This window comes from Phyllostomus hastatus, unplaced genomic scaffold (assembly GCF_019186645.2).
Source record: "Phyllostomus hastatus isolate PE091 unplaced genomic scaffold, TTU_PhHast_1.1 phas_scaffold_39, whole genome shotgun sequence".
Taxonomy (NCBI): Eukaryota; Metazoa; Chordata; class Mammalia; order Chiroptera; family Phyllostomidae; genus Phyllostomus; species Phyllostomus hastatus.
The window spans coordinates 7582147-7600897 of record NW_025334028.1 but is presented as its reverse complement, the minus strand read 5'-3'; the positions used below and the strand labels follow the sequence as shown (position 1 = coordinate 7600897).

Sequence of the window (18751 nt, the reverse complement as noted above, 5' to 3'; positions counted from 1 at the left end):
TAAGCAGGAGTACATCTTAAAATTTCAGATTTTAGGTTAGGTCTTTAATTCCTCGGATGTTTGAAGTTTTAGCTTCCCATTGCTCTCACATATCTCAATATCACAATGAGATATTTTTCCTAGAATGATTTTTTTATTTGAAATAATTCCAGATGTAAACTAAACACAGGACAGTCTGATAACTACACAGCATTGATTTCATGTGTTTAAAGAGTGTTCTAGAAAGCAGCGTGGCCAGGAACACAGGTGTGACACTTAAGAAATCTAGGGCAGGGGTCCCTGTCACCTGGGTCTTCTGTTTTCCTAGTTTTAGTCACTTAAAGATTCATGACATCATTTCTGAGGGAAGGTATTATAAATCATTCCAATTCCATTCTGTAGCACTTAATACCATTCTGAGCATTTAATAAGCATCTGTTAGGAACATTTTTGGCTTGATGAGATATGCATTTAGAATTGCTCAAATTGGAGGTATCAATGGCATGAATTAGAATTCCTTTATGTAATTCTAAGTTATTTGACTTAAATTTAAAAGGATGGTTTTCCTTGGGAAGGGGATGGTTAGGGGAAGGAGGAAGAATCTTATCATTCGTGAACTTCTCTGGGAAAATAAATTTTTGAAGACAGTCTATTTTTGAAAGAAACACAAAGTCATCTTTTCTGTACTTTCCACTCTCTGTCTCTTTCCTCCAACAGTCATAAATGATTATGTTTTTTGAAAGTACTGAATGCTATCTTACTTGTCAAGTTAAAAATATAAGCTTTAGCCAGAATCAGAGCTCCAAGCTGCCTCCAGGTGCCTGGAAGGGCAGCCTTGCAATTAGAAAGGCTCAGATAGAGATGATTCATCCCTTGTAGCAGTATGACCTCTCCCTCCAAGCCCTGTCCAACTAGATATTGAGAAACAGGTTCACCAAGAGAGAAGGGAATAAACGTGTTTGATTGGATTGGCCTGAGAAAAATCATTTTAATTTCTTGCTTGTCTTTTTATTTTTAATAGCTTTATTTTAATTATTGTTCAAGTACAATTTTCTATCTTTTACTCCCATCCCAGCCCTCCCACCCAGCCCTCCCCACCTCTCTTCCATTTCTACCCCCCCTAGTTTTTGTCTATGTGTCCTTTATACTTGTTCCTGTAAACCCTTCCCCTTTGCCCCTGAAATTCCCCTGAAAGTCCCTCCCCTCTCCCTCCTGAACACTGTCAGCCTGTTCTCTATTTCAGTGTCTTTGGTTATATTTCGCTTGTTTCTTTGTTTTGTTGATTAATAGTTCTCCAAAGCTTCGTACTTTGGCCAGAGGTTTGTCTCCTGCGTACCTGAGATTTGGTGGCTCCAAGACAGACTTTCTCATTTTTGATCCCAAGAAGGAGCCAAGCTTTGAAGAGAGAAGTTACTGGCAATCTCAATTCAACCAGGGTAAACCTTTTTAAAGATTAACCATATATTTTCATTAACTTGAGTAGGTCCTGGACATTCAATAAGAGAGTTAGGGCTCCTGACTGACCTGTGGAGGCACCCACACAAAAGAAGGAAGCAGTGGGCAGGCTTCCTCCTCCTGATGTTTTCATGTAATGTGACACACCTCACAAAAAAAGGTGTGCTTGGGCACAAATGAGAGTTAGTTGTGTGTAAATAGAACAATGATAACAGCTGGAAGAGCTATTTAGAGGGAGCTAAAGGTAGAAATGCCTCAAACTGAAGAGAGTATTTCCAGCTGAAGGCACAGCAATGGATTTGAAACCATTTTATTCTAGAAATAGAATGTGGGTGAAAAGTATAGGAAGAGGATGTGAGATATACTCTGCTTCTAAAATACATTTTAAGACTTAACTTATAGGACAGTGGTTCTCAAACTTTGTTGACTACACTACCTGGAGTGAGTTTGAATATTTGGATACCTGAGCTCCAACCTTGGTTCCAAGTTTAGCAAATTTCTCACGTACTGTATTTTGCTATGTATAATGTGCCCCCATGTTTTTAGCACAAACTTTCAGGACAAATCTTTTGTTTTAATTTTTTAATTCAATTTTTGTTTATTTACATTTAGATACTTGGATTTTGTATTGTAAAGGAATTTTAGCATTTATTTTTGGACATACGGATACCATTATTGCTTTCTAGAGTTACACTTTTAATGCATAAGCATAAATAAAAGAATTAAAAACATTTATATAGATACAGAATTAGTATTTTCCATGTAAAATGTGCATCCTTGTTTTTCCCTCAAAAATCTTTGCAAAAGGGTGCACATTATATATGGCAAAATACAGGTAATCCTGATTTGGGAAGTCTGTTGGCTTCACTTCAGAAACCTGCCCTGAGAAGCCACGAAGATTTGCCACATGTTTTTCATTAACTGCTATACACGTATCAAATGGAAGTTGAATCATTATCTTAATAATTATAAAAATATGTACTTTGTTGAATGATAATATGTAGAATGTATATATTAATGAATATTTCATTTTTCACATATTACATATTTTCCTGCTGTTTATTTTCTTTAGTTAGCAAGTATGTAGAATAGTTGCCCTATAATTGGTTCAAAATTGATAGAATAGTAATTAGAAAAAATGAAAAAAAGCAGGAGGGTTCTCTTGGAACAATGCTTTGGAATAGTTTATGTTTAGACTTGGCCCTTTCCCACCAGTCATAATGCGTTCAGAAGGTCTCATAAGTTTAGACCAGAAACTGTCCTGTACTCATCAATTTTCTTTATTCTGTTTTTGGGGTTGGGGGAGGGGTGGAGGACACTAGAATCATCCAAATGCCTCTGAAACATCCTTTGTGAGCGTAGGGATGGAAAAGGCACTGGCTGCCAGAAAGCCAGAGTGTGCAACTTCCCAGAAAGGAAGTCATTGGTGGGTTAGCCAACACTGGCAGCAAGTGCCTGGCAGCCCTGCTGTCTTGTGATAAAGAAGCACAGTCTGCCTGAAAGGACACTGATGGATTTTCCAAGTGCACATGTTGTGGTCTTAGAAGCTTTGAAGATACCAAATTTGGAAGAAAAAAGTCAACATTTGCTGTCCTACCATTGTGGCAAGAAGATAGTGCCACAAATCAGTTATAGTCCATGTAAAACAAGTTTCTATGAATTTTTGAAGGTGAACCTTAGGAATACTGAACTATGCTTTCTTCAGAGAGGTTCTCTGGTGATTTCAAGTTTCTGAGGAGCTTTCTGGATTGTAAAATGACTTGAGGTTGTGTCCAGTGTTCCTGTGTCCAGTGTTTGGCCAATGTTTCTTAGGAAACCTGCCCTTTGTTTGTTCATGGTAACTGGTTAGCCAGCAAACTTGACTTTATCTACTTAAATAAATGTAGGGGTTTCAACTTCATCACTTTGAAATGGTTATCCTAAATTGTCTTTCATTTGCAGATATTTGCAAATATGGATTCATCCCTTCTGATGTAGAGAAGAGGTTACAGTTGGAATGGCCATTCCAGGAGCAATTACTACTTAAAGAACAGTATTACAAAAGGTTCAGGAACAGCACCTATTCAAGTAAGAAATGAATCGCACCCTGCAAGTGTCCCAGCCCCTAAACTATTTGGAGCTTGAACATGAACTTGAATCTAATGAGCCCTACAGCAGTATGAAGCTGCATAATACTAAAATGTTATTAAGACTTAATGGGAAATCGTGAACCCAAAACTTCTGGTGGGTGGGGGGAGGGTTTCTTCACCTGCCTTTACCTGTTAGCCACACAGTGAAATATAGAAATTATTTACTCACAATCTAATAATAATCTTAGTTTCTCTGAAGAACTAGGAAATCAAGGAAGACATGGATACATTCCACATGTAAAATACAAAAGTATAAAGAGCAGAATGTGAAAACACTCACACCTTGTTGTCCATTCTCTCTCCCCTCTAAGAAGCAACCCCTGTGAAGAGTTGGTGTATCATCAGGCTGGGGAATCCTGGGCCTCCACAGATAGGCTTGGCCACCAAGCAGCTTTCTCTTTTTCTTTCCTCTGTGGCTTTGCAAACACAGGAGAAGCTCACTAACCAGAAATTTATTTCCATTCACTGAACCAGTCTTCAAAATGAGATGATGCTGTCACACAGGGCTTTGAAGCAACTGAAACAAGCAAGCCTTGTTTAACTATAAAATATATTATTTTCTGAAAGTTCACATTTTATACTCACATAAGGGATGATGTTGCCCCAGACCTAGGTTAAGGAAACAACCTACTCAGATAGTCTACAACTGTCTTCTTTTGACTTCTGAAAAATAAATGATTTTGAAGTTAATTTGGATTAGTCAGCATTTCTTTTTTAAGTATATTTTATTGATTATGCATTACAGTTGTCCCATCATTTTCCTCCCTTTTATACCCCTTTTCCCAGCACTCCCATTCCCTCCCCCACCCCCTTAATTCATGCCCGTGAGTCATACATATAAGTTCTTTGGTTTCTACATTTCCTATACTATTCTTAACCTCCCCCTGTCTATTTTGTACCTGCCAATTATATTTCTTATTCCCTGTACCTTACCCCGCATCCTCCCCCTACCCCCTCACTGGTCATAGCCCTCCGTGTGATCTCCATTTCTGTGATTCTGTTCCTGTTCTGGTTGTTTGCTTAGTTAGTTTTGTTTTTCCCTTTATTTTTTTAGGGTCAGTTGTTGATAGTTGTGAGTTTGTTGTCATTTTACTGTTCATAGTTTTGATCTTCTTTGTCTTACACAAGTCCCTTTAACATTTCATATACGGGCTTGGTGATGATGAACTCTTTTAATTTGACCTTATCTGGGAAGCACTTTATCTGCCCTTCTGTTCTCAATGATAGTTTTGCTGAATAGAGTAATGTTGGATGTAGGTCTCTGCCTTTCATGATTTTGAATGCTTCTTCCCAGCCTCTTCTTGCCTGTAAGGTTTCTTTTGAGAAATCAGCTGGTAGTCTTATGGGAACTACTTTGTAGGTAACTCTCTCCTTTTCTCTTGCTGCTTTTAAGATTCTCTCTTTATCTTTAATTTTGGGTAACTTAATGATGATGAGCTTTGGTGTGTTCCTCCTTGGGTCCAACTTCTTTGGGACTCTTTGGGCCTCCTGGATTTCCTGGAAGCCTATTTCCTTTGTCAGATGGGGGCAGTTTTCCTTTATTATTTTTTTCAAATAAGTTTTCAATTTCCTGCTCTTGTTCTTCTCCTTCTGGCACCCCAATAATTCAGATATTGGAATATTTCAGGTTGTCCCAGAGTTTCCTAAGCCTCTCTTCATTTTTTTTGAATTCTTGGTTCTTCTTTCTGTTTCAGTTGGATGTTTATTTCTTCCTTTTATTCCAAATCGTTGCTTTGATTTCTGGTTTCCTTCCTGTCACTGTTGGTTCCCTGAATATTTTTGCTTTATTTTACTTTGGGTAGTCTTCATTTGTTCTTTCATTTTTCAACCAAGCTCAGTAAGTTCTGTGAGCATCTCAATTACCAACGTTTTGAATTCCACATCAGATAGGTTGGCTATCTCCTCATCACTCAGCTCTTTCTGTGGAGTTTTGCTCTGTTCTTTGATTTAGGCCATATTTCTTTGTCTTGGGGCTCCTGTGAAGTGTAAGAGGGCGGGGCCTTAGGTATTCTCCAGGGCAGGGCAACCCTCTTTGCTGCGTTATGGTGCTTTCTGTGGGGAAGGGATAAGAGAAGGAACAATGCAGCTTGCTTGCTGGGCTCTAGCCCCACTTTCCAACAAACTCTCATATGGGACTGGAAGTTTCTCCCACCATGGCAACCCCTACCATGGTCTGCAGTCAGCTTTGAGTCTCTGTTTCCCATTCAGCCAGCCCTACCTGCATGGTCTGCCGCCTGGCCCCAGGTTTTCTCAGTCTGCCCATCTGCCCCATCTCCCTCCCACCAGTCTGGTTGACTGTTTCTTTAATTCCTTGGTTGTCAGAGTTCCATGCAATTTGATTTTCTGGCACTTCTGGTTGTTTATTGTTTTAGATTGGTTGTTATCCTCCTTTTAGTTGTGCAAGGAAGTGAAGGGTTTCTATCTATGTCTCCATCTTGGCTGGAACTCTGATTACTAGTGTTTTGAACTCTGTAACTGATAGGTTGGCCATCTCCTCATTACTTAGTTCTTTTTCTGGAGTCTTAATCTGTTCTTTCATTGGGCGATATTTCTTTGTCTCAGTGCTTCTGTTATGTGGTAAGGGGAGGAGCCTTAGGTATTTGTCAGTGGGTGGGTTGTCCCACCCACTTCCCTGCATTGTGGCACTGTATGTGGGGGAGAGGTCAGACAGGAACAATGCCATTTGCTTGACTCTCCACAGCTTTTAGTCACTTTCCCCAATACTCACAAGTGAATTGGGCCCTCTGGTCTTACGTCCCAGGTGGGTGGTTTTGTGTACATTCTAGGACCCAGTGGTCCTTTCCAATGAACTCGCCTGTGAGACTGGGAGTTTCTCCTGCTGCCACTACCCCCACAAGTTTTTACAGCCAGAGGTTTTGAGGCTTTATTTCCTCATGCTAGAAACATGGGTTGTGCAGTCTGTCTTGTTCCCTAGTTGTTCCTCCTGGTTTATCCACACACAAATGCGGGACTACCCAGTCTGCCAGCCACTGCCATGCCGTGCATCCTCTCCACCCCAGCTGCCTATCTGGGTGAATGTTTCTTCTTGAACTCTTTAGTTGTCAGACTTCATACAGTTCATTTTTCTGGCAGTTCTGTTGCTTTTTAAAAATTAGTTGTTATCCTTTGTTTGATTGTGCAAGGAAGCAAAGAATATATACCTTTGCCTCCATCTTGGCTGGAAGCCAGCATTTGTAAAAGTACATTATTGAAAGTAAATTATCTTTGTAAGATTTTACTGTACATTATCTGGATTTCAGTGTATTCCATGGATTTTTAATTTTTGTGTTTTTTATATAAAAGATACAGAATAAAACACAACACATAAGAAATCAGAAAATATGTTAGATGCTAATAGATAATGTAAGATAATGTAGTTCTCTAAATTATTTTTTGCATTTTAAAATGGGGGGACTCCTCTGACACTTTAATAACATGATCTATGGTTGAACAGAATATGGCATAAGGCAGGGCCATCTCTGATCCCATTAAAGGGATGATAGAAGTACAAGAGACCTACAGCAGTAAGATCTCATTTGCAATAAATCTTTATGGTGTAGGCCTGCTAAGAGAACACCCCACACCATTAAGTAATCTATAGGTTCCCACTCTTTTATTATGTTAAACATTTTACCAGTTTATCTTCAATTTTCCTAATTAAAAAGTAAAGGCTTGATATCTCACATGATATTTTGAGATCCAAAATGGTAGGTTTTCAACATTTTTCCTGCCTGTGGGACTTGGGCCTTCGTAGTTCCTTCATCAGGGAAAAGTTCCTTTGTTAACTACATAGTAACATGAGTATAACTTTAGCCACCCTCTTGGCAATGAGAAAATATATAATAAATACAGATAGTTTATTTGTATTTATAACCATTTGATTTCTCTTTTGAAATGTTCTATTTTCGTCTGCATGACTTGCAAACATATAAATAGGAACCCACTATGTTTATTCTGGCTACAACTCATTACCATGATAGTATCTCAGACGCCAATAGGAGTTTCCACCCACTGTTCCGCATCCATAGCTGAAGTTGCTAATACCTGAGCAAATTGGGTTGGCATTGTACAATGGGAGAGACAGCAAAAGTCTATTGTGGCAAAGACACTTTGCTTAGTTAGTGGCTTGTATCCATAAAAAAGTTTTCCTAGAAGATACAGGTAAGTTTTCTAATTCTAGTACCCATTGCTGGTGTGTTTCACTTAAGCAGAAGATGACAAAAACATTTGTCATGAGAATATAAACTCACACTGTAAACCTGTTAAGACAGGAAAGGAAGAAATGTTACAGGTGTAATTCTGGATGTGATTTCAGAAAGGAGGACTCTCTTATTAAACTAATCACATTTAATGAGCTGATTCTTGGCTCTTTTTCTCCACCTCTCTTCCTCATTACTGCACTCCTCCACCCCACCACCCACTGTTATGCTGGATGCTGGACACACCTATGCAAATGTGCATGGTACAGTATGATGCCAGGGAAAGTCAGTGACAATTTTTAATGTCATCTAGATCCCTTTGTCCCAAGTATCTTTTCATGCTCTCCTACAGGAAGAGGGAAGAGACTGGATAATGATCAAATGTTGGATAATTAGGTATGAGTTTTCTCATTGTTCTTATTTTGAGGAGTGAGTAGGCTTTTTTTTAAAGTAGATTTAAACTCAGTAATTTAAACTCAGCCCTCATGCTAGGAGATGTTACTGTGTTATAGGGGGCAGATAATAGAATTTCAAGCTATATACATTCCAAGTCATTTGGAAAAATGAATGGTGGAAGAGTAAAGCATGAGTTGAATAAATATTCTAAAATGCAACAATTTCAAGTTTTTTGAAAGTACCATAATCACCCCTCTCCACCGCACTCCACCCCACCCCTGATACCCCTTCCCAGTCATTTAGTCTGTAAGAAGGAGAGTGGAGCCCGGAGCTCAGGACTTATGAGTCCTGACCCAGGACACTTTCTGCAATATGTAAGGCTAAAGTATAGCTGTGACTAAGGTAGTTCCAGGACTTTTATAACAGACCATAGTAATGACACTGCCACCGAAGACCTATGTGACATTGGGCAAAGCACTTCATTTCTTTGGGTGTCAGATTCCTCATAGAAAAATGAGGGTGGAGGCTTGGGAGGACCCAGTAATTCCAAAGACCTGTGCTGTCTGAAACTGTGGCTCTAAGATCCAGTGGAACACTGGGCTGCAGGACTCAGAGAGCTTTGCACACCCGGATGTCTATAACTCTGATGACAGGCAGCAGTTTTGAGGAAGTGGGTGACACAGCAAACATCGAAAACACCCAAAATACTTGCTTAAACTCATTTCTGCCTCTCAGTCTTAATCAGCAATTTTAAGTCCAGGGTTTCACTAAGAAATCCAGGCTGAAGACCTAGGAAAAAACAAAAAAATACAAAACCACTTTTAAGAAGAAAGGGTATAAATTTGCCAGATAGACAGACATTTATTTTTTAAACTAGGAGAATTCTAGGGTGAATTTCTATTGAACAAATGACTCTAACTACACATGAAAATCTGAAGAATTTCTTCAGCATATGATAAGTGATTTAAAGAAAATGCTAAAAATTACATGTTGCCACTCTCAAAAAGTGATTGTAGACTAGCTAATATAATAATTTAAAAAGCTGAGTTCAAAAGTTTTCAAACTTTTGTGGCACTTTAGTGACTTAGCAAATTTTTTTCACAGCATATCTAGCCCCCCCAAAATACCTAAGAGTTTCAATTATTAAGCTGTTACTAGGTTATTAGGTCCTAACAACCTGATAGTAATAATTCTCATCATGTCCAACAGATGTTGATGTGTTTCCCTTGCAAATTTCAAAGATCCTGCCATGCCCCTGTGAGTAGGGTTGACTGAATTTGGATAAATAATAATTTTTTACTGTATTTCTCAAGCATTGCATAGAACATACACTAAAAATTATTCATTATGAATCTGAAGTTCAGTTTAACTAGATACCCTATGTTTTTATATATATTTATTAAATTTAGTGGATGACATTAGCCTATAAGATTATGTAGGTTTCAAGTGGATGCTTCTATGGTACATGATTTGTATCTTGCCTTATGTGGCCACTACCCAAAGTCAAAGCATCTTCTGTCACCATATATTTGGCCCCATCTACTATCCTCCCAGCCCCCTTTTCCTCTGGCAACCACTGTACTGTTGTCTGTGCCTATGAGTTTTCATTTGTTGGTTATTTTTGTTTATTCATTTGTTGCTCTCAGTTTTATATCCAACATATGCATGAAATCATGTGGTTCTTAACTTTTTCTGTCTGATTTATTTCACTTAATATGATATTCTAAGGTCTCTCCATGCTGTCTTGGATAACATGGCATCTGTCCATGATGCCTTGTATTTTTATTTGCTAAATCTGATGACCACACCGATGAATTCACTGTGCCTCTTCGGGATGCCTTGGTATACAGTTTGGAAACCGTAACTCTGTAGCCCTAGGCAAGTTTTTTAATGTAAAATTCTATTCATTTAAAATGAATAAATCATATGCATGAATTTTTCAAAAATGTTTTAAATATAATTAAATTTACGAAAATATTCTATGACAGGTTTGTAAGTAAAGATACTTAGATTATGAAGAGTAGGGTTTATGTTGACTGATGAAGTTCTGGCCTTTGCATGTTGAGCGCTAAGCTGGTGCAGAATGGTTTTTTGCCTTCACCTGAGGTCACTTGAACAAAATCTGAGTGTCAGACCAAAGCTTCCAGTGCCTGCATGGGACTTTATTCAACAGCTGAGGAAAATGAAGTTACACTGATTTTTGTTTATTTTCTAGTCCAATTTTATTGTCTCTTAGTCATAAATTATAGTTGCTCATGAGGACAATAATTCCTTTGATTTAACAGCAGAAATAGTAACTCACTACGAAGAACAAACCTGGAGACCTTTATCAATTTAATAGTTAGGTGCCAGCCCAACTATTAAATTACGTTTTTCTTTTAGGAAGCTCAGTGGATATACTGTATACTTTTGCAAGTTGCTCAGGCCTGCACTTGATCTTTGGTCTAAATGCCTTACTACGAACAGCAGATTTGCAGTGGAACAGTTCTAATGCCCAGTTGCTCCTGGACTACTGCTCTTCTAAGAGTTATAACATTTCTTGGGAACTAGGCAATGGTAAGTATACCTGGGCACATTTTATTAATGAAATTCCCCTTTTGCATTATTTGCTTCTATTTATGACATTCTTTTTTGATATACTTGTTAGCACTTTTGTGCACTGCTCAGCAGTGCAACTTTCAGATGGTTTAAGGCAGAAAACTCCTTTGCATATCTTAGAACCTACTGCTAATCCCAGTTTATGTTACATTGGAACTGAAAACAACTCAAAACCAGCAACTTCCACAGCTCGCAGGTTCCCTTGAGATTTTCAGGGTCAGTTAAGACTATTATGCTTGGCAGGCTGAACTCAGCAAGACAGTAAAGGGGGAAATTTACTTTTTCTCTGTCCCTTGACTTGCCAGTTAATTTCAGCAACCCCATTCCAGTCCTCATGATATGCTCAAGCTAAAAGTTCCCAGTATAGAATCCAGATTGAGGTCCTGATTGTCTCCTTCTTCACTCTTTTTTGCAAGGAACTTATAAAATCTTGCTAAAGTGCAAGTGACTAGCTACACTGATCCAAACATATTTATAATGCTTTTCCACACATTAGCCAGGGGAACCAAAGATAAAATGGGAAATGAGATGTAGTGGTATGATGGGCATAGTTCTGAGCATTTAATAAGTATTAATTTATTTTACCTTTTAACCACCCTGAAGTGGATACAATTATGATCATTTCAAAGACGACAAAAGAGGCACAAAAAGGTTAGCTGAATAGCTTTGTGATGCTGTGCAACTCTTAGAGGATTCTTAGAGAAATTAAAATTTGAATCCAGGCAGTCTGGCTCCAGAACAAGGTCTCTGCTCTCTTGTAACTTCCATTCTGGAGGTAGGGAGCCAGACCAACAGGAAAACAAACCAAGAAATTACACATGCCTGTAGTGGTATGTGTTATGGTAAAGTCTAGAAGCAAATTTTGTGATTGGGTTGCTGAGGATAGCTGGCAACTTGGAACACAAAAGCAGAATAGAAGGATAGAGGCAACTGTATCTTAGCTAGATGATGAACAATTTTACCATAACAACCATATGAATAATAGGTCATCTGAACCCATCCATACCCATCTCCATACATCCCTCCTTCCCTACCTTTCTGCCCTACACTAGCCCAACTCGGTCTGCTCTTTAGAGTGAGATAAAAGAGAGATAACATGTTTTCCTCTTTTGGGGCCCATGTTGCAAAGAAAAGGTCTGGTTTCCAAGGTGAAGCTATATTTGGGAAGTAGTTTGGACACTCTCTGTGTCTCCCTCCCATCTCTTCAGCTTTGCTAATTCTAGGCTCATTTGCAAATATAATTTGTGAGTAAATAGGCTCAGTAAGACTTTTTTTAATCCTGGCTTATTGATTTTAGAGAGAGAGGAAGGGAGGGAGAAAGAGGGGTAGAGAAACATCTATTGGTTGCCTCCCATATGTTCCCTGACTAGGGATCAAACCCACAACCTCGATATGTGCCCTGACCAGAATTGAAGCCTCAAACTTTTGGTTCACAGGATGATGCTCCAACAAACTGAGCCACACCAGCCAGGGCATGTCTTAGTAATAATTTTTATTGCATTGTAGAAACTGCTTTTGGAATGTCTTTCCTCAAAGCAAAAAAAAAAAAATTAGGTTATTAAAATACTGAACACAAATTTTTTCAGCTATCCATTTGTTTAATATCCCCATTATTTATTTCAAATTGTTTTAATACCCCATCATACTTGTTACATAATTTAAGATTTTATTTTTCTGTGATATCTTCCTTATAACTAGAAGTCTGACTTTCCTTGACTTTGGATGCTAAGTTTTTATAATTTGAAAAATGCTTTGTTGCTTTTAAAATATGCTGTTGTTATGTTTCCTGGTAAATAAGAAATTTCTACATAGTGATTATTTTTGAAAATTGCTCTTTCAGAACCTAACAGTTTCCAGAAGAAGGCTGGTATTTTCATCGATGGATTGCAGTTAGGAGAAGATTTTATTAAGTTGCATAAACTTTTAGAGAAATCTGCTTTCAAAAATGCAAATCTCTATGGTCCTGATGTCGGTCAGCCTCGAGGAAAGACTGTTAAGATGCTGAGGAAGTAAGAGCTTAAGGAAGCAGAATCACTTTTCTTAAAAATAAGATTTCTCTGTTGTGTAGTATCCTCGACAGTCCACCTGTTATTAAACCACTTGCTACCCGACTAGATAGATGGTTTGCTGAAAGAGAAACATTGACTGGCTCCAAATATCAAGGATCTGGGGCAAATGGTGCCTAGATGCAAATTGTATCATGAGTTAGGAAGTTTGTGTTTGCCTGATCCTTAAGTAGTAAACATCCCATTTCTGAGGAATCGACCTCTTCTGCATATGTTGTGTATATACATTGTGTTTATGAGAATTTAGTGATAACATAATAGATTTTTTTTCTAGTTTCCTGAAGGCTGGGGGAGAAGTGATTGATTCAGTTACATGGCATCAGTAAGTATGTCTCCTGTTCTTAGTACTAAACTGCTAGCTGTACTTATTATTTAGTTTCAAAAAATTATTTCCATTTAGTTCCTAATTGGCTTTTTAGTTCAAGTAAGAATCATATAGTATCTCAAACAATACTGTACTACAATTTTAATATTAACCAAACAAAAATTTAAACTTATTTTAAGTATTGTGGTTGTTTCTACATGATCAAGGCACACTATCCTTTAACCCATGGAGCAGATAAGTAGCTAAAGCCAATAGGCTTGCCAGAGGACAAGTGACAGTAACCCACATGTACCTGCACTGGCGACTGTGTCTTCTCAAGATAGAGTAACTGATCCCCTTCTTTCTTGGTCTCTCTATACTACAACTTCTGCCTTTTTTTTCATAACAGGGAAGTTGGAAGGGGTAGTAAAAAGTGCAAGTTCAGCCAATGAACTCTACAGTAGAAAGTAAAGGTTGTTATTTTTTTCTGAATATTTTCTAATAATTTAGCTATTACTTGGATGGGCGAACTGCTACCAAAGAAGATTTTCTAAACCCTGATGTGTTGGACACTTTTATTTCACCTGTGCAAAAAACTTTTCAGGTAATAGTCTTTTTTTCTTTTTAATGTAAAACCAGAATCCTTATTCTATGGTTTAGCTGGTGCTACATTCTATATGTATATGAATTTATGTGTTTTCTAATTTTAGAGAACAAGCACTGGTCTTATTCACCTTCAGTTTCCCCTTAGCATCAGGTCTTATCCATGTACATTGATTAGAAATTTAAAATACTCTCTCTGGCTGGTGTGGCTCAGTGGATTGAGCACCAGCCTGTGAATCAAAGTGTTGCCAGTTCAATTCTCAATCAGGGCACATACCTGGGTTGCAGGCCAGATCCCCAGTTGGGGACACACAAGAGGCAACCACATATTACTGTTTCTCCCTCCCTTCTCCTCCCTAAAGCATAAATAAATAAAATCTTTTTAAAAAATTAAGAATGCTTCCAACAATAACAATAAAAAATACTTCTAATAGCCTTTTGTTAGAATTAACTTTCACAGGCCATCAAAATGGAATTATTTACATTTCTTCTACACCTAGTATTCCAGCAAAAGTACATTGCCCAAGACCTAAATGTCTGTGAACATATTTTGTAACTATTTTCGAAAAGTGGGTCTGGGAATACAAGATTTTGAATATTGTTCATCTTCAACACCATAACTGGTCAGCTTGTTTGCAGTTACCATGGAGATGTTGCTATTCCATAGGTTGTTGAGAAGACCAGACCCCACAAGAAAGTTTGGTTAGGAGAAACAAGCTCTGCATACGGAGGTGGAGCACCATTGCTGTCCGACACCTTTGCGGCTGGTTTTATGTGAGTGAAGTGGCACTTACCTCAGGGAGCTGATTGAAGCATGCTCTTAGTCTATTTGGTTGAAATAGCTCACCAGCCAAAAATCTCATCAAACATGGTTTCTGTGGATGAGCCCAAAAATTTGTGCCAGATTTTGCAAGAAAATTATTTACTAAAAGTTTGGTGGGCATCTTTAATGTGTATTCCAAATTAATCACTGTATGAATGAATTGCTTTAGAAGTTTGGTTCCTTAATTATGACCCATGAACATGCCAAGGATTCCTCTTCTAAAGTACAATGTAAAAACAAAAATACATTGTAAAGTAGGATATCTAGAGCCCTGACTCTAAGAAGCACATGTAGTACATGCTACACAGTATTTATAGATTCCCAGCAAGATTGGAGCCTGACATATGAGGTCACACCAGCAGGGCTTCCAATGAATTTAAAGACTTACTTAATTACCTCCTAGGCCAACCACCACAAACCTGGTTGCTTTAAACAGGTGGTTTCTTTGCCAGCTGTGTTAATACTATCATGGTAGTCTTGCCCTTAAGATGCTTTATAATTATTAAACAAAGCTAAATTTTTTATTTTAATTTTTTGAAAAAGAACAACTGGTTAACTTGCATTTCATAATCCTTTTCCCACTCTTAATTTATAGTTCTGTGCTCTCACATTGAGACTTATCCTCTTTCCTCTCCTACCTACATTCTTGTAAGCCCGGAATAGTGTAAATTGTTTATGCTCATGGGGGCATGATGAGTAGAGAAAAGAATGGAAATGTTTGTTTTACCATTAATTAAGGATGAAGAGCAGGAGGTGTCCATAAAAGTTTAAGTGTGATTCTATTTATTTCACATTTTACTACTATTGACTACAAGCAACCCTGCAGTCCTTAGACCTCACGTGGTAACTAGGGTACACCCAAGGACAAGGAATAATTAATTATCTATAGGGGTGGGAATTTGTCCACTCTGCTTTGTAGATGTTGCCTTACCCTGAAGGGGATAGTAATGCCACTTCAGGGGCATAGTAATAGTCTTCTAGAATTTGTTATGGGAGCATGTGAAGGGAAGGGTAGTCTCCATTTCATCTGAATAACTTATTTATAATGAATGCCAGTTTTCTGGTTTCCTGTCAATTCCTCATTGATGAATAAATTAAATGGTCTATAATTAGAAATAAGTCATTTTGTTTTCAAACCCAAAGAAAGCTGGGTCTCACTCCATTGCAGGTGGCTGGATAAATTGGGCCTGTCGGCCAGACTGGGCATAGAAGTGGTGATGAGGCAAGTGTTCTTCGGAGCTGGAAACTACCACTTGGTGGATGAGAACTTTGAACCTTTACCTGTAAGTAGCCACTATTCTCCTATTTTTGTGATTAGAGTATACTGAAAACCCCTTGTATTAACCACCAGTGATTGTCAATCCTCTCAATAAATGCAGTGCTCTCAATAAGTAGCCAAACCTTGGAGAGGTGAACAGGAGAAAACTTTAGAGGTAATCCATTCTAACATTTTTGTGTCTCAGAAGACATTGAGATCCAGGAATAATGTTTTTAATGTGGGCTATTTTGGACATAGCATGGGATTTCTTAAAAAGGGTCATCTGATCCCTGGCTAGTGTGGCTCAGTGGACTGAGTACCAGCCTATAAACTGAAAGGTTGCTGGTTCAATTCCTGGTCAGGGCACCTGCCTGAGTTGCAGGCCAGGTTCTCAGTTGGGGCCATGGGAGAGGCAACCAATGGATCTTTCTCCCTCCCTTCTTCTCTCTCTAAAAATAAATAAATAAAATCTTTTAAAAAGGGGGGTTTGCTTGAAAATTTATGACTTTAGTTTTACAAGATATTAAATTTGGATCAGAAAATGTTTTATGAATTAAATAAAAGTTGAAATTGTTTATAATATCCAAAGTGTTGAAACTTTTATGTCATAAAATCTAATTTATTTAAGATAAGCCGATAGTACCATGCATTTGTTCAAAAATCTCACCCTAAGAATTGGCTATTTTGATGATAATCTTCAAGATATTTATGAATTTAAAAAACAGGTCTAATGTCTGCCCTACCTCCAACTGCATCTAGTGCTAAATTAGGTAATGTAGCCTTTCCATCTAAAAAGCCACCTGGAATATATATGTGACTAGAAGAATGATCTTGATTTTTATTGTCTAAAATGACATTTGAAAATCTAAATGTTAATTAAAGTTGACATTAATTAAGAAGTATAATACCACTTCCCTCATGAAAGTAAAAAATAAAATTAAATAAACTGACATTTGAGGATGTCTGTTTTCTAGGAATAATTCCTTAAAAACAGGAATGCTAAGAAGGTTTGCAAAGAGCACATGCCAAAATATAAGCTAACCTTCTATGGTTTGTAGCTAGATTTCCCAACAAAATTGCTTTTTAATCTATAGTGGTGCAAGCTCATGGAGAAGACTGCTCATAACTTTTAGAAAATTCTTCAGAAAATAGCCTTACACAAAATCAAATCTATCTTCCCCAAGGATATTATGAGCCATCTATAGGGTTAAGCCAAACATGATAATTTCACTAGACAAGTATCAAAATCTACTGCTGGCCCTTTCCTTTTTCTTTGTTTAATTGTTTTTCAAGTATAGTCATTTCCATTTTCTACCCCGTCCTACCCATGCCCACCTCCCACCCTGTTTGGCTTTATCTACATGTCCTTTATACCTGTTCCTTGATGATCCTTCCCCTATACTCCCCATTATCCCTCTTCCCACCCCTCTTGTTACCATCAGTCTATTCTTTAATTCAATGTCTCTGATTATATTTTGCTTGCTTGTTTGTTCTGTTGATTAGGCTCCACTTATAGGTGAGATCACATGGTGTATGTCTTTCACCACCTGGCTCATTTCACTTAGCATAATGCTCTCCAGATCCATCCATGCTGTTGCAATGGGTAGAAGCTACTTCTTTCTTTCTGCTGCATAGGATTCCATTGTGTAAATGTACCATTATTTTTTGATCCATTCATTTACAGACGGGCACTTAGGTTGCTTCCAGACCCTTTCTTAAATGGACCTTCAACAAGAAAGGTAAATAGTTTCCACAAAATTCACTTTGAGAATGCCTAGAAATTAGCCAGCTTATCTTGTCACCCTTTGTAAATAGTGTCAGTTATTTATTATGCTATCTAAATCTTTTCAGTGCCCAAACATAAACCTTTGTCTTCCAAATCCTTTTATATGCATTAAATGTACTTCTTCCTCAAGGTGCAGAATCAGCTAGCAAAACTTGCAAGAATAAATGCAGTGTTACTATGAAGATGATCCAAGGGAACTGACCTTAAACCCATTGTACATGTCTGTTTTCTTATTTAATTTGCATACCAATGCCAGAAGGTAGCAAGGCAGGTATCTTAGATCCATTTTTCAGATGAGAATTTTCTAATTGAGATGTAGTCATGTGACTTGCTCAAGGTTACACAGTTGTCCCGTGTTATTCTAAAGACTCTTGCCTCCCAGGCCTGTGAGTGTTCTGTTCTTCCCTTAACTGAACCATGCTAAAGTTATGTCTCCTTTGATACATTCCATTAATTCCACTCTTGTCTCAAAAGGAGATTTGAATTTGAATTTAAGCACAGGGACAAAAGCTACCCTGTTGACCCTACTTTCCCTTAGCTCAAGAAGGAAGAATTGAGGTATATACATAGTGGTTTTTTTAAAACTTCTTATGGAAAAATTCAAGTGAGAGAAAAGTATATGAATCACCAAACTTGTTTAATCTACAATTCTACACAATCCTCACCTCCCACCTACTATATTACTTTCAAGCAAATCTCAGCTATATCACTTTATCCATAAATATTTCACCATGTTTCTCCTTTGTAAAAACATAACAATGTCATTATTATACTTTAAAATATTAACAGTAATTCCTCAGTATCATCAAATATTAAGTTAGTGTTTCATATTTTTCTAATCATTGCAAATATTTTAATAGTATATTCAAATCCAGAAGGCTCACATACAGCATTTGGTTAATATATATCTTAAGTCTATTAATATTTAAGTTTTCTTTCCCTCTCTTTTTTTTTGGTCTCTTAGAATTTATTCATGAAAGAAAACAGGTAATTTGTTCTATGGTGTTTTCCACATCCTTGATTTTGCTAAATTTATTCATTTAGTACATTTCTCTGTCCCCTGAATTTCCTATAAACTGGTAATAAAAACTAGAGGCCTGAGCTTACTCAGATTTTTTTTGTTTTGTTTTGCAATTCTTCATAGGCAATGTTGTG

At 37.6% G+C, this 18751-nt stretch overlaps 1 protein-coding gene across 1 annotated transcript in view; it reads left to right on the top strand.

Moving 5' to 3' along the window:
* Positions 1-18751, top strand: part of HPSE (heparanase) — a 46728-nt gene that overhangs the window by 12815 nt on the left and 15162 nt on the right. Inside the window, exons 2-9 of the mRNA XM_045820410.1 lie at positions 1270-1415; positions 3376-3501; positions 10541-10714; positions 12597-12765; positions 13097-13144; positions 13637-13730; positions 14397-14503; positions 15721-15835. Coding sequence (XP_045676366.1) covers positions 1270-1415; positions 3376-3501; positions 10541-10714; positions 12597-12765; positions 13097-13144; positions 13637-13730; positions 14397-14503; positions 15721-15835 — 979 coding nt within the window. The remainder of the gene's footprint in view (positions 1-1269; positions 1416-3375; positions 3502-10540; positions 10715-12596; positions 12766-13096; positions 13145-13636; positions 13731-14396; positions 14504-15720; positions 15836-18751) is intronic.